The 15,211-nt window shown below is 39.3% G+C and overlaps 1 protein-coding gene across 1 annotated transcript in view; it reads left to right on the forward strand.

The window, feature by feature from the left end:
• notch1b (notch receptor 1b) overlaps positions 1 to 15,211 on the forward strand; it is a 65,357-nt gene that overhangs the window by 23,742 nt on the left and 26,404 nt on the right. The window contains exons 6-15 of the mRNA XM_049470286.1: positions 1,498 to 1,731; positions 2,810 to 2,965; positions 3,130 to 3,315; positions 4,548 to 4,661; positions 7,704 to 7,817; positions 9,448 to 9,681; positions 9,858 to 9,968; positions 12,440 to 12,632; positions 13,463 to 13,608; positions 13,733 to 13,846. Of these exons, the coding sequence (XP_049326243.1) occupies positions 1,498 to 1,731; positions 2,810 to 2,965; positions 3,130 to 3,315; positions 4,548 to 4,661; positions 7,704 to 7,817; positions 9,448 to 9,681; positions 9,858 to 9,968; positions 12,440 to 12,632; positions 13,463 to 13,608; positions 13,733 to 13,846 (1,602 nt within the window). The remainder of the gene's footprint in view (positions 1 to 1,497; positions 1,732 to 2,809; positions 2,966 to 3,129; positions 3,316 to 4,547; positions 4,662 to 7,703; positions 7,818 to 9,447; positions 9,682 to 9,857; positions 9,969 to 12,439; positions 12,633 to 13,462; positions 13,609 to 13,732; positions 13,847 to 15,211) is intronic.

Raw genomic sequence — 15,211 nt, forward strand, 5'->3', positions numbered from 1 at the left:
GGTAAACTAGCAGGACAGAGTAACTCCAGAACCACAGAGCTAATCTAGCTGAAGAACCATAGAGTCTAAAACACTTCTCTAATTTATTGCACTGCATAATAAACTTATTCAGAATCTTAACAAGATAAATTAACCTTTGCACTGTAACCCACATTACTGACCTGCTGTAAAATCCAGAGAGGCTGTGGAGTAAACAGGCTGGGTGAGAAGCTCCAACAGTTTATGAAGTATTCTGAGTTTGCTGGTGTAGGACGGTGGTGTGGACCAGTATAGAGTAGCGTGTAGAACAGCCAAACATGCCATTATCAGTTGACTCAGCTACACTGGTAAATGTGCTACAGCGTTTAAACCTGTTTCTGGAGTAACACTGTCTTGTTTTAGAGATTTCCTGCTTTAACACTCTCAGCTCTCCTCAGTGAGAGCAGTTAGTTCATTAGTTGGACCAGCTGTGTGTAATATGCTTTAAAATATGGTCGAAGATCACTGGTGTTGTGCTGAAAAGAGTCCCCTGCCGATCTCTGCAGCTGCGCTGTAGGGTTAGTTTAAAGCTAGCATTTTTCTCATTATGACTCTTAAACGATCTCGAAATTCAGAGGATCCAGTGTTGTTCAGGAGCAAAATATACACAAAATAAAACATACTGAACATATTTATTTAGTAAAGTATGTGATAGAGGCCCGTTTTTGAAAAGTCTATTTGGGAAAAAAAGCCACAAAAGGAGCCACACAAGGACTACAGAATGACGCACAACTTAAAGGTCACCTTCCGTCGTTTTTTCTTTCATTTTAAAATGTCTAGTTGTGGTCTCTAGTATGAATGAATGACATGTGAGCCGTTTTTGTAAAAAAAAAGTGCTCAGGTGTCTCTGTATAGCTCTTTTTTAATGGACTGTTTTAGGGGTGTGTCCAAAATGACCGGATTCCAGCTTTGCTCATGAATATTCATACATGCAAACAGCATGCAAATATCTCTCCTCTGATTGGCTAGGAGCACTGCGACGCCCCTCCACCGCTCTGCCGCTCACTGCCTCCCACCTGCTAACTGATGAGCGGTGATGTTGCGTCGCTTCAGCTCCGCCTCTGGGAGTTTCTCGAGCCAAGGTGGGCTGGTCTGTGAGTTTCTGCCTACGTAGGCAGAAAGATAATTCAAAATTCACCCGTTTTTCGGAGGGGGGGAGGGGGGATTTCTTTGCTTAGCTCCTGCAGACAATGGGGGCTGCAAAACAGTTTAATGTGCAGGTGTACACATTCAACTCGGAGAGACCTACTGTATTCCACAAAAAACAAGAAAAATCGGATTTTCGCGGAAGGTGACCTTTAAATCAGCCTTGTGGGCGCAGATATCGGGTGGCCGATATATCGGTCGATCACTAGTATAAACAGGAGAAAATGAAATTAGATGAAGTTTTTCCTAGAAAGACTGTAGCGTTACCACTAAGGTTTTGAGATTTGCCAGATATTATCCTTTGATCCCAGCATGGCGTTTTACTCTCTACAGGTCAGTTCTGCACTGAAGACGTCAATGAGTGCGACCTGATGCCAAACTCCTGTCAGAATGGTGGTACTTGCCTTAACACCCAGGGTGGATACAACTGCGTGTGTGTGAACGGCTGGACGGGTGAAGACTGCAGCAAGAACATTGATGACTGCGCAGACGCTGCCTGCAACGTAGGAGCCACTTGTCATGACCGAGTGGCCTCCTTCTTCTGTGAATGCCCTCCTGGTCGCACAGGTTTGGACATAAAATTCCATTTTGTTTGGTTTGTCAGTTGTGATTCTCAATATCTACAACATGTTCTAATACCCTTACCTGAATACAAATGTGTTAGATTACAGTTGGAGCAGGGCTGCAACAATTATAAAATTTGTAGACTCCAAATTTCAGTGTCGACTAATTCTTCATTTGTAAGTGCAGTGCACTACACACAGCCCTGGGATGGAAACACAAGGGCGTAGGGTTAAGGCCCTTTTACCCAGTTCACACTCAGCCTGGTCACCAAAAGTGACCAAACACAAAATATTATATTTTTACTCACTAAATATAAGAAAATTGTATCTTGAAATGTCCTCTTGGAATTTAAAGAGTATTTTAGTATATTTAACTTCCATTTCCAACTGTTTCTTGCATTTTAATGTGACAGAGAACACTATAAATAAAAAAGAAAGAAACTAGCTATGAATATTTCTTGATTTTATTAACCCCCTAACATGCCTTGTCCTGTATACGGGTTACAGGTGTAGGTGATACAAAACCCTTTTTTCTGCAGTAAAATGTAAAAGTAGAATGTAAAATTTATTTACATTTTGAAAATTTAAAGGGCTTTAAAATCTCCTACAGGACACTTGAAGAAGCTGCCTGTTCACTCTCTATTCTACTTTATAATTCCAGATCAGTAACAGGGATCAACACAAATTCTGCTTGTTTGAAAATAGACGTAAAAAGTAGACATACATAATGAAACTAAAGGTTTGTAGGACATTAACTGAAATACTGATTTTAAAATTAGTTTTTTAAGAAAGAGTCAATTTTTATAATTTTATTCATTATATTTTTATATTAATAGATTTACTTAATAGTTTTTTTCTTTTACAATTACAGTTATGCCTTTTCAGTTATCAAACGTTCCTCATCAAACATTAAAGCTTTTTATGTTTTTCATGCTTGAATCCTAAAGATTAAGGGGTGTAATGTCAGGCAAACAATTGGCAAATATCCTGGCCAGTTAAGGAGTTTAACTGTTTTCTCTTTTCAATGTTTTGAAAGATAAACGAGACGATTAACCATGAACTCTATACTGTGTCTATTCCAGGTTTGCTGTGCCACTTGAACGATGCCTGTATCAGTAACCCCTGTCAGAAAGGCTCCAACTGTGACACCAACCCAGTCAATGGCAAGGCCATCTGCACCTGTCCTCTGGGCTACTTTGGCTCAGCCTGTGACCAGGACGTTGATGAATGCTCTCTGGGTGAGAATTGAGAATGAAACCACCTTGACTCTTTTTTTTTTTTGAGATAAAAACGCTTCCCATGCATTTCTCACAGTCTTTGTGTCTGATAATCAGTAATGCTCATGGCTGTGGAATGCTCCATGTTTTTTGAAAGGCCTTGTTGTTTCTGGATGTTCTTGTAGGTGCAAACCCATGTGAGCATGCAGGAAAGTGCCTGAACACCAAAGGCTCGTTCCAGTGTAAATGCCAGCAGGGTTACGTTGGGCCACGCTGTGAGCTAGACGTCAATGAGTGCTTGTCCAACCCGTGTCAGAATGATGCGACCTGCCTGGACCAGATCGGAGGCTTCCACTGCATCTGTATGGCAGGTAACTAACGAGAAAACAAACAAAGAAACACACTCTATTCATTCTTCTTTCATCTGATTTAATAAAAAATATGCTATACTGATACACTGATATGCCACATACTGTTTCATAGGGCAGGAACTAGTATCTATAATTTTCCCTGACTTTTGCCATATCCCATGGAATCTAGAGAACACTGTAATGACTTTTGGGAAGGGCACATGTGGGAGATTGTGATTTCTGCCAGAGTTGCTTGTACTGTATGTTTGCGTTGACAGCTGTAGCCAGTAGGGTTAACCCCTAATTATCACTTCAGTGTACTACTTTTTTTATGTTTTTAGCAAAAGAAAAAAATAACTCTGTTCTCATTTTCCATTATGTAGCTACTAATTATTTCTTATTACAAATTATTTCTGTCCAGTACCATTTATTTTACTTTAATCCAGGATATATGGAGACATTTGGCGTCTATTATTAGTATAATAACATTCTGGATCATTGACTTCTAATCTGATAAACAAATCTGATTAAAATTCTTGTATTTTTTTAATATTTCAATTAGCCATATCATATTGTGTGCAATAATAAAATGTAAGTTTTATTTTGCTGCAGTAATGTATTTTTGATTTTTTTTAAAATTCAGTATTTTGTCATATGGCCAAGAATATTGTTATCCCGAAATTAACATGAAATATTGTGATATTATTTTTGGGCCATATCATCCACTCCTAGTAGCTTCTAGATGCTGTTAGATGCTGGACATGATCATTACTACCTACTGTGATAATGCCTTTAATTAAGTTTTTCCAGTGTACATGTGGCACTGTTTTTGGATCGAGGAATGTTAAATACTCGCAAAACTTCGGAAATGAAAGTCCTAAACATCTAACATTGGCTATCAGGCCTTGTTCAAACTTGTATTATTATCATAGTTCTGGCCAATGGCCAATGCTCAACCTCACTCACAAGATAACACCTCACAACTTACAAATACAAGCTGTCCCTTGAGGTAACACTTCCTGATCAATTTACATAATGCTACCCCGAAACTTCTTGCATGTCAGTGTAATAATATCTGTTATTGTCTAGTTTTATTGTCTAGTTAAAATAAAAAAGCATCCTATTTAATCATGAAGAGATCATATGATATGTTCTGTGTTTATTACACAAAGGAATAACAGTCTGACAGTATTGTTAAGCCATGGTGAATTCCCCTCCAGCACTGAAGCTTATCTCTCCATGCTAATTGGCAGGCTATGAGGGAAAGTTCTGCGAGATCAATACTGATGAGTGCGCCAGCATGCCCTGCCTCAACAATGGGAAGTGCATCGACAAGATCAACAACTACCAGTGCGAGTGCCCCACAGGTGAGTGCAAGGGGGTCGATCACCCCTCTGGACAACGCTGAGAGGGGAGACCTAATCCCTGCCCTCAGGCAGGCTTTGCCCGCCCCAGACAAACGTTAAGAAAATCCATATAGCTTGTGTAAAGTTAGCTTTTTGGCAGGGCCTACAGTTGGTATTGTTCTGAACAGAGAATTTTTACTATATGTGTTTCTAAACATTTTAGAGCTGTCAAACATAACATTATAAAACGGCATTTTCCTCATGGATCATATAGGACACTTTGTAGGACATTGTAGAGCTTGTGGAGATGATCTCTTTACACTTTATTATCCTTCTTTTACTGTGTTTCATCTTCAACGATCAGGACATCACAGGACCACCACAGAGTAGCTATCTATTATTATTTAGTTAATGTTTCATTCATTCTCAGCACTTCAGTGACACTGATTGGCATAGTAGTGGTGGTGCACGAGTGTGTTGTGCTGGTATGAGTGGTTTAGACCCAGCAGTGCTGCTGGAGCTTTTAAACACCTTAGTGTCACTCAGAATAGTGAGAATAGTTCATCCAGCATTGTCAAGCAGGCAGCATCCTGAAGACAGCGTGAACTGTGACCATTGATGGAGGACTAGAGGTTGACCAACACAAAGTGTGCAGCATCTATCATATTTTTTATACTATAAGAAGCCCCCAAAATCTTTTAATTTTCCCAAAAATTGTCAGTGTGCCTTATAATCCAGTGTGCCTCATGTATGAATTTATCCAGTCAGGTTGTAAGGAGCAGTAAAGCCACTCCGCTGAAGTGCACAGTTATTCAGGAGTTTCCGTTTAGTTCTCCAGCACCAGGGCCAAAGTAGCATTAGCATTACCCGTTAACCATGCTAGCTCTTTTGCCGTTCAATATTATCAGCCTGTAGCCTGCGCATTTACTGTGTTAAAACAAGCTTCATGGGAACAAACTGCTAGCTGATATCGCCCTGGCTTATCACCGCTAGCGGTTAGCCGCTAATGCTAATGCTTCAGCCTTAGTGCTGTAGAAATTTGAGAATCTAAGCTTCCTGTAAATAAACAGAAGCGCTTTATTTAAACAGTTTTTAGGAGAGAAATCTGTGTGGATTAACATTCATTGCTAGTTTAACTTTAAAAGAAAGTCTTATTTTATTACAGTTTTTTTTATTACAAAGTTCCTTATAGTGTCCTTTTAGTGCCTTATGCTTGAAAAGAGACCAGAAAATAGATGTTCATTGATAGTGTGCCTTAAAATACAGTGCACCTTATAGCCCAAAGTATACAGTCAACTAAGATGAGCTAAGTAGTAAAAGTGTCTAATAGATTGGACAGTAGCTGGACACAATGTTTAAAAACTCCAGCAACACTGCTGCATCTGATTCACTTGTGCAAACACAACACTGCAGTGCTGAGAAGGACCCACCAGTATGAAAAGAAGGTTATAAAAAATTGTGCTTGGTCAGTGTATAGTCCATATTTACTATTTGTTTCTATAAAAGAGTGTGTGAAGGTGTTTGTGATTATTTGTGTATTATTATATGCACTTTTTTTAGTCCAGATCCCATAATCAGGTGTGAAGCTCAGTGTTGTATCCTTCAGTGCACATTTTGAATACACCTTTTTTGTTCCGATCCCATAATCAGTGTGAAGTTCATTGGTGCGCTACTGTGAAAAGCGAATAATAGAATTACTGTGAATAATAGACCTTTCTCTGCTAAAGTATATGTCTCACTTCCATTCCCTCGCTCGTCCCAGCTGAAGTGGAAGTAATTTCAATGACAACATAGCAGGAATCTCGTAAAAGCAGATCAAAGCTTCATCTCGGAGAAAGACAAGCACTTCTTGTAGGGAAAAGTGCATTTGGGATGCGGAGGAATTCGTGCATAAATAGGGGTGTGTTTTTGTGCAAGTTGGTGATGATGGTGGTGGTGGTGGTGGTGAGGAGGAGGAGATGCCTGTGGGGCCACTAAACCCCCTGAGTGTTGTGGCTTGTGAGGTAGTAAGCCGGGGAATGGAGGAAAGGCCCCTTCATTTCGTCTTCAGATGCAAATCAGCTTCTGTTGGGCATTCAGGGTGAGGCTTCTCGTGAATGGCGTACGCGCACCAAGTCCATGGCAACCACAACAGGGCTTTTCAAAATGTACCAGTTCAGAGGCTTGAGAGGAAATCCCTGTTGGTTTACGAGGTGGAGGTGGAGCTCACCGGCTGGAGTTTCCACTGGGATGATCATTATGGTAGCATTATAGCATCCTAGTGGTGGGTTACCATATATATATAAAGATGACACGCTACTATATAATACTAGTACTGAAAACCAGTGGGCTTCATGCTTCATATACAATAAAATACAATCCCAGAAATCCTTAGAGTCTCTAAACCTCCAAAAATAGAGTCGTAGGCCTTAATGCGCTCAGACTGTATGTTCGGGCAGCAGACGTTGTTAGCGAGAGATTAGAATAACTGCGAGAAAAAGGTCGCCTGCTGGGAGATCCTGAATGACGAGACAAACTGAATAGCGAGAGGTCATAGGTGGCGGAGGGCTCTTTTTGGAGAGACCGAGCTGGAGAGGGGGCGGAAGAATGCACATTGTGATGGAAAAGTTCTCCAGGACAAAGGAGGCAACCGGCACGGCTTTGCGTTTCATTGAATAGACAGTTCTATTTTGTCGGGTGCCCCTAGTCAGGAGGCCTTGGAAGGTTTTCTACCCCATTTTTAGTTTTTTTTTTTCCTTTACACAACCCCTCACTCCTCCCGGTTCGGTTGAAAGGAGGGCTTGAATATAGGGGGAAATGGAAAAAGAGAGAGAGCTACAGAGAGAGAAAGAGAGAGAGAGAGAAAAACAAAAGCGTTACACACTGCAGTGGAGAGGTGTTAATGAAGGCTGACCGGGGGTTGTGTGGATGAGCGTGCTGGAATGAAGCAAGTGTGGTCTGAAGAGATCATCCTAATGACCTCCACCCCCTTCTCCCTCTTTTTCCTCTTTTCCCTCTCTTCATCTCTCTCCATCCCTCTCTTCTGCCCTACCTCCCCTCTCCTCTGATCCCTTCTCTTCTCAGGATTCTCTGGAAACCAGTGCCAATTTGACAACGATGAGTGCGCCAGCACGCCCTGCAAAAATGGCGCCAAATGCATTGACGGGCCCAATATGTACACCTGCCAGTGCACTGAGGGTAAGAACAAACAAACGTAAACTAAGTTAAACTATACTATGTGGACTCAAACCTCTTATTGTAGGATTATTATGGTAGTAATACATCAACTTATCAATTTATTGATAGTTTAGTTTAGATACTAAATACATTTACTTGATAAATCTTAATTTTAATGAATGAATAACAATTCTACAATCTATAATCTAATATCAGGCTCACATTTATAGAACAAGGACTAGGTGGGGTCCAGGTGGACATGTGCTTTATTTAATTGGGTGCGTTCTGTACATGTACTGCACTGTGTTGGAATTTCCAAATGGGCCCCATCGTTACAGCCCACGCTAATCCCACATGGGTTCCATCTAGGCCCCATATGCCCAGATTGTGTGGGGGGGGGGGGGCATGTTTCACCTCTCCTATTTCCCACACTGACCCTGATGGGGCCCATCATTGACATGAATGATATGAGGCCCACTTGAAACACATGGACAAAACTTTCTATTTCCCAGTTGGGCTTCCGATACAGACCACACATGGGCATGTTATCTATTTTTTACACTGATTATATTTAACAGTCTAAGAAAAGCTGTCTTAGTTGGAATTTACACACTTTACAGAAAGTTGTGTAGAACTGGGTGGAGCCTAAACACTTGGGTCAATTTTAAATTAATTAAATCAGTAACTAAGGACCCTATCTTACAAGGTACGTTGCAATGCTCGCTGCTACTTTAAACCCTGTCATTTTTACACCTTCCATTGCTTATAAATATATATCTACGCTAATGCGCACGGTGGTCTGGGAGTAAGGTGTTTTTAGGTAAATGTATGGCGTATTGCTATCTTGCCAACAGAAAACACAGGTGTGCCTGGTTGATTAAAACCTCAACCAGACATTCATTGCTATCTTGGCAACACAGGCGCACTGCTGATTTGATGTTTTTTTCACACCTGTAGAGCGCTAAAATAGGGGAATAGACCTGAACGATATTGAAAAAAATAAAACTGTTTTGTGCTATATATTTGCAATATAAAAAATACAGAAATGTTCATTACCCAACATAACATCATAACATATAATACAATAATGCTGTCTATTCATCAAAGATTAAGCAGTAAAATGAGTGATTTTGCACAGATGTACAATAATGTAGCTCTGTTAGATATATGATGAAAAATTGAGAATTTTGTCTACTTTCCATTTCTGTCAAACATATAGTAGCATGGCGTAAAGTGGTGTACAGATTTCTCTAGTTATTGTTTTTTTGTCATACTGATGTTTTTCAGATTATCAAACAAACTATAATATCAGACAAAGATAACCTGAGTAAATATAAAAAGCAATTTTTAAATAATAATTTTCTTTATTAAAGGAAAAAAACCTATCCAAACCAAACTTACCCCTTTGTGAAAAAGTGTTTGCCCCCTAAACCTTATAACTTAATTCAAGCTTTACCGATAACTGAGGAGGATTTCTGGCCCGCTCTTCTGTGTAGAATTGTTTTAATTCAGCCACACTGGAAGGTTTTCAAGCCTAAACGTCCTGTTTAAGATCATCCACAACATCTCAATCAGACTTTGACTATTATATAATTAAAACTAAGTGCTTTCTTTAGACTATAAGCTTTGTTGTCTCTTTATTCTGCTACAGGATACACAGGACAGCACTGTGAGACAGATATAGACGAGTGTCTGTCCAACCCCTGCCACTATGGTCTCTGTAAAGACAGCCTGGCGGGCTTCACGTGTCACTGCCGCGCAGGCTACACTGGCCGACTGTGTGAAGCCAACATCAACGAGTGTCTGAGCCACCCGTGTCAAAACGGAGGCACCTGCCAAGACCGAGAGAACGCTTATCTGTGTGTTTGCCCCAGAGGAACTTCAGGTAATAGATACATCTTTAAATCAATCACAAATCACAATATTTTAACAGACTTTATTATTATTGCTGTTTTAGTTTAAGAGAGTAAAATGTAAAATTGTTTATTTACTGTGTGGAGATCTTGAGATTGAGTGTATGTTCTGCTGTAGAGACTAATAGACTGGGATTTGGGTTCGCAGGTGTTAACTGTGAGATCAATCTGGATGATTGTCAGAGCAATCCATGTGACTTTGGCAAGTGCATTGATAAGATCAATGGCTACGAGTGTGCCTGTGAGCCAGGATACACAGGTGAGTGAAGGGAGCAGCACATTACAGCACTTACCCAAGGGTTATTTATTAAAAATATACAGCTCTGGAAAAAATAAGAGACCACTTCAGTTTCTGAATCAGTTTCTCTGATTTTACTATTTATAGGTATATGTTTGAGTAAAATTAACATTGTTTTATCCTATAAACTATGGACAACATTTGTTCCAAATTTCCTAAATTCGTTTATTTGCAGAAAATGAGAAATGGCTGTAAAAATAAAAAAGAGTTTTTAAAGAGTTTTCAGACCTCAAATAATTCAAAGAAAACAGGTTCATATTCATGACGTTTAAAGAGTTCAGAAATCAATATTTGGCCGAATAATCCTAGTTTTTAATCACAGTTTTTCATGCATCTTGGCATGTTCTCCTCCACCAGTCTTACACACTGCTTTTGGATAACTTTATGCCACTCCTGGTGCAAAATTTCAAGCAGTTCAGCTCGGTTTGATGGCTTGTGATCATTTATCTTCTTCTTGATTTTATTCCAGAGGTTTTCAGTTTGGTAAAATCAAGGGAAAACATGAAGTGGTCTCTTATTTTTTCCAGAGCTGTATTTCAGATCTGTGTGGCCCAGATTAGTAGCTGGTAGTTTGAGGGCACAGTGGTGAAAGCAGGGAAAGCAATCAACAAAGGTTTCCCCAGGTGAGGCAGGGCACAAAGCAGGGCGTGGAGAGACAGCTGGCCAGCGAGCACTCACTCTCTGCCCTGGCTGTGGTGTAGCCTTACACTCCCTCCCTACTCCCCGCCTGGCGCTCCGACACGCAAGCTGCCCCGCTCGCCCATTCAGTCTGAAGGGGGGGAGCTGAAAGGAGAAAAGATTTGCTAAAGATTTGTGTAAGTTGATCTTTTAAAAGGGGGAAGTTGGCGGGCTCTTTAAAGACTAATGACAAACGAAACCGCTCTTTTTATGCTGCGTCTTGCGGCCGCTGAATGGTGCTGCTGCTTCAAGTCTAAAGGCTTAAAAGCTGCATCTAAACCTGTATTGGCCTGCTGGACAATAAAGCAATCTAATGCAATCTGATGTGCTGGATAGGATAAAAGATAAAGAGATAAATAATTTAATATTTTTTATTATCTATAAACCTAATGAAACGTCAGAAAAATGCAAAACTAGAACCAAATTATACTAAATACTTTCTTACATCATAAATTAATACCGAAGTTTTTCAGACAATGAAGGAACCCATAAGGAATCATGTAATAACTTAAAAGTTTTAAACAAACCAAAATACTAATTTAGATGCTCTTATCCTGGATGCTGCTGACTTGTGGTTTCTGAAGCGTGCAGTAGATGTAACTCTTGCTCTTTCTTTCCTGGGGCGATCCTGATGAGAGCCAGTTTCATCATAATGATTTTGATGATCTTTGCACTTAAGGAAATTTTTTCAAAGTTTTTCAGCATGGCTGTTAACAAAAAGCCATTTCAGGTGACTCTACCTCATAAAGTTGATTGAGAAAATCCAGCCAAGATGTGCAAAACTGTCTCTATCTAAGAAAGAAGTGTCTTTGTTGAAGAATCTAAATTATAAAACATATTCTGGTTTGTTTAACCCATTTGGGTTTTTTTTTCATAGTTTGGATGACTTTAGAATTAATCTACAATGCAGAAAAATGTAAAAACACTAAATTTAAGGTGTGTCCAAACTTTTGACTGGTACTGTATGTACTACTAAAAGAAGGATAACAAATTAAGCAACAGGTGGACAGACTTAAGCTTTTTTTAGACAATATATTGTCCCAGAAATAATTGTGATAAATTATATTATTTCTTATTGAAGATCCCCTTTTTATGTTGTTAATAATAATAATAATAAGAATAACAATAATAATAATAATAATAATAATAATAATAATAATAATATCATTATAATGTAATTACAATCTTTTAAAGAGCAACAAACTTTAAATTAATAAAAAAAATTTAAATCAATGAAAAATAAATAAAATAGCTGCTGTTCCTAAACAAATTTGGTGCAGCCTGGGCCATACATACCAGGGGTCAGACTGACAAAAGTAGGAAGAATGTTACAAAGAATCTTAAGACATTAAAAAAACCCACTTATGCATTTTTTCACAAAGATTCTGACATTCACGAATGCTTTCTTACCTGGGATTTGTTTAATTTCTGAAGACATTGGAATCCATCATTATAAGAGCATTATAATACCTGTGAACAAAAAAAGGAAAATATTGATAACTAAAGAAGTCCTATATGTCTTACAGCAGTCAGTCTATATACTGGATTTTCTACATCTCATGCCCTTGTATTATTATTTTAAATTCTGTAAACTCCTAAAAATCTAGACAAAACAAAGACGTGTTCTCAGTCGACCTGTAGTGTGTTTTAAAGAAGTAGTAGGTGGATAATGGATTCATATCTCGTTGCTTATTGATCACTTTAATTAGTGGACTAAAATGTAACTCAAGCTTTATCTTTCTTATTGAACTCAGGCAAACTGTGCAACATCAACATCGACGAGTGTGCCATCAACCCCTGTCATAATGGAGGAACGTGCATCGATGGTGTGAATGGATTCATGTGTCAGTGTCGAGATGGCTACCACGACCCCACCTGCCAGTCTCAACTCAACGAGTGTCTCAGTAACCCCTGCATTCATGGACACTGTGAAGATAGAGTCAATGGGTATGTCTTTCTTTGTCTGTCTCGACATCACACACCATTTTCTTAAACTCAACCCAACAGGGCTCAAGGAGAGTGATGGGAATTCTCGATGTGAAGCGGCCGAGTTCAGGTTGGGCTTCGGGTCAGATGCAGGCTCAGCCAGACAATTTAAACTCCAGTGTACACTACATTCATTCCAAACCTGATAGTAATTAAATGACAAAACTAACATAAATGTTAGATTAAACTCTACTAAACTTATAATCATAACCAATAACAAAATAACTAAGGAGAAACTTGTTAGAAATAGCTGCATGTTTAAAATAAAAAAGAAGTTCAGCAGTTTTATATATATATATATATATGTATTAGTGCTGTGTGATATGACCTCAAATTAATATCACGATTAATTGAACATTGTACCTCAATGTTTTTTTGGTACAAGCAGCGAGTTGCTTAGTTGGCTTAGTGTTTGAGTTCTTCATGTTACTTCATGTCTCAAACTAGATGGAGTAGTCACATGACTACAAAAATAAAATGACTAAAAAAATGATAGAACCAAATTACTTTAATAAGTGGTTTTGATTAATTTTCAATTAGTCACAGTATGCAAATCAGACAGTCATTAATACCGTCATCAATCATCTGCATCTCACTGCTGTCCGATGCACACTGCTGCTTCTGCAGCTCAGCCAAACAGTTCTCCCTCCTGCCCGGCCTCTAAACCCATACATCACCCAGTTCCCCTCCCATTTTTAGCCTTTTTCAAATTTCAGCTATTATCAGGGGGTTCATTTATCCTATTACACCAACATCTGCTACAACTGTATGTCTCTTCTCTGTGTCTACAGTTATAACTGTATCTGTGATTCGGGCTGGAGCGGCAACAACTGCGACATCAACAACAACGAGTGTGAGTCCAACCCCTGCATGAACGGAGGAACCTGTAAGGACATGACCAGTGGCTACGTGTGCAGCTGCCGTGCCGGCTTCAGCGGTTAGTGCCACTTTACTTTGCTTTCTAATGTTTTAACATCCACGTGGTCTTCCTCTCCACCAACAGCCTCTTTTCATACTCTGGCTTACTCTACTTACTCTGGCTTCCTGGTTTTTGGTTGCAGGTCCTAACTGCCAGACGAACATCAATGAGTGTGCCTCCAACCCCTGCCTCAACCAGGGCACCTGTATAGATGATGTGGCTGGATACAAGTGCAACTGTTTGCTGCCTTACACTGGTACAAGCTTTTTGATTTTGTTTGTGTTAATTTGCTTTCAGGTCATGATGAGTTTATATGTGGGTAGCGTTCAACAGTGGCACTTATTACGAAAGGTTTGAGTGATGTTGATTTTAAAATGCCTAGATGTTGTTTTACATACCTATTTACAAGTCAGCTGAGGTAGTCCGTTTTTTATTGGATGCTGGCTAGTGTTAGCTTTTGGTCTAATACTAGCTGGTGGAATTAAGTTTAAGGCAGGTAATAACAACTGGATGGTGGGTTGATGCTCGGTGTCAGACAGCTGAAGACCCTAAAAGTCCAGAGAAAGTGGGTAGCAGTAGACCCTGTTATTTTTTATTTCCAGTAAAACAGATTTTCTAGAAAATAGTCTTGTTCATTTCTGTTTAATTTGATCAAATAAAATCATGGTAAAATTACAGATTTCATGGTAAATAAAATGTTTGGATGGGCTGGAGTCCATCACAATTTAATGATAACTTAATGATAAAAGTCTTAAATTGATGGTTAATTTTGCGTTAGTGGCCAGGCTCAGCAGAACAGAAAATATGAACTTGCTCTAACAGCCTTCAACCCTGAAGCAACAAAGTTACACTAGAAAATAACTTACAAGTGAACACATAAGGGAGGGTAGCCTTAGGGAAATGACTACACACTAACAATGAACTAGAGAGGGGAAAGGCATACCCAGTATGCAAATAGATGGTGCTATGAGCCAATGGGAAAGGTGTTAGGTGTTTTCCTACATTCAAATATAATACACAACCTAAAGGTCACAGTATCTTATTAAAATGAAGAAAGATCTCTGGATGAAGGGTAGATGCTCTATAGCAGACAGCTGGAGACTCTTACAGTCCAGAGAAAGAGGATAGATGAAGATCCCTCTATTTTCTATTTTCATCAGGAAAACACAGGCTTTTGTGGAAATAATGGTTTTAGTCTTTTTTTTATTTTTGATCAAATCATGGTGAAATTACAGATTTCATGGTAAATTAAATGGTTTACTAAATATTTCCAATTAAATCATATTATTCTGATATCAGAGGCCTGTTAGTCTTCTATCTTGAGGTTGACGTTATTGGGCTGGGTTTTATTTTGCCAGTTCTTTAACATTTTCCGAGCTCATGATGTGATCTACCGCCTCCTAGATATGTGGATACAGGAAAACGTGCTCCGGAGGCCGTGCTCTGTGCTGAAGTTCAGCAGCAACACTTCCTTTTTCCTTTCACCCTCAACCTGATTCCCTCATTGTTGATCCTGGCCTGTTCAGCGCGATTCGCGAGCGCAGCTGATAACCATACAGGAAGATGTTTTAGCAGAAGAGTCCACATTCTTTCCCTTTGCCGTATTATTTGACAAAACAGG

This window comes from Astyanax mexicanus, chromosome 22 (genome assembly GCF_023375975.1).
Source record: "Astyanax mexicanus isolate ESR-SI-001 chromosome 22, AstMex3_surface, whole genome shotgun sequence".
In the NCBI taxonomy this organism is placed as follows: domain Eukaryota; kingdom Metazoa; phylum Chordata; class Actinopteri; order Characiformes; family Acestrorhamphidae; genus Astyanax; species Astyanax mexicanus.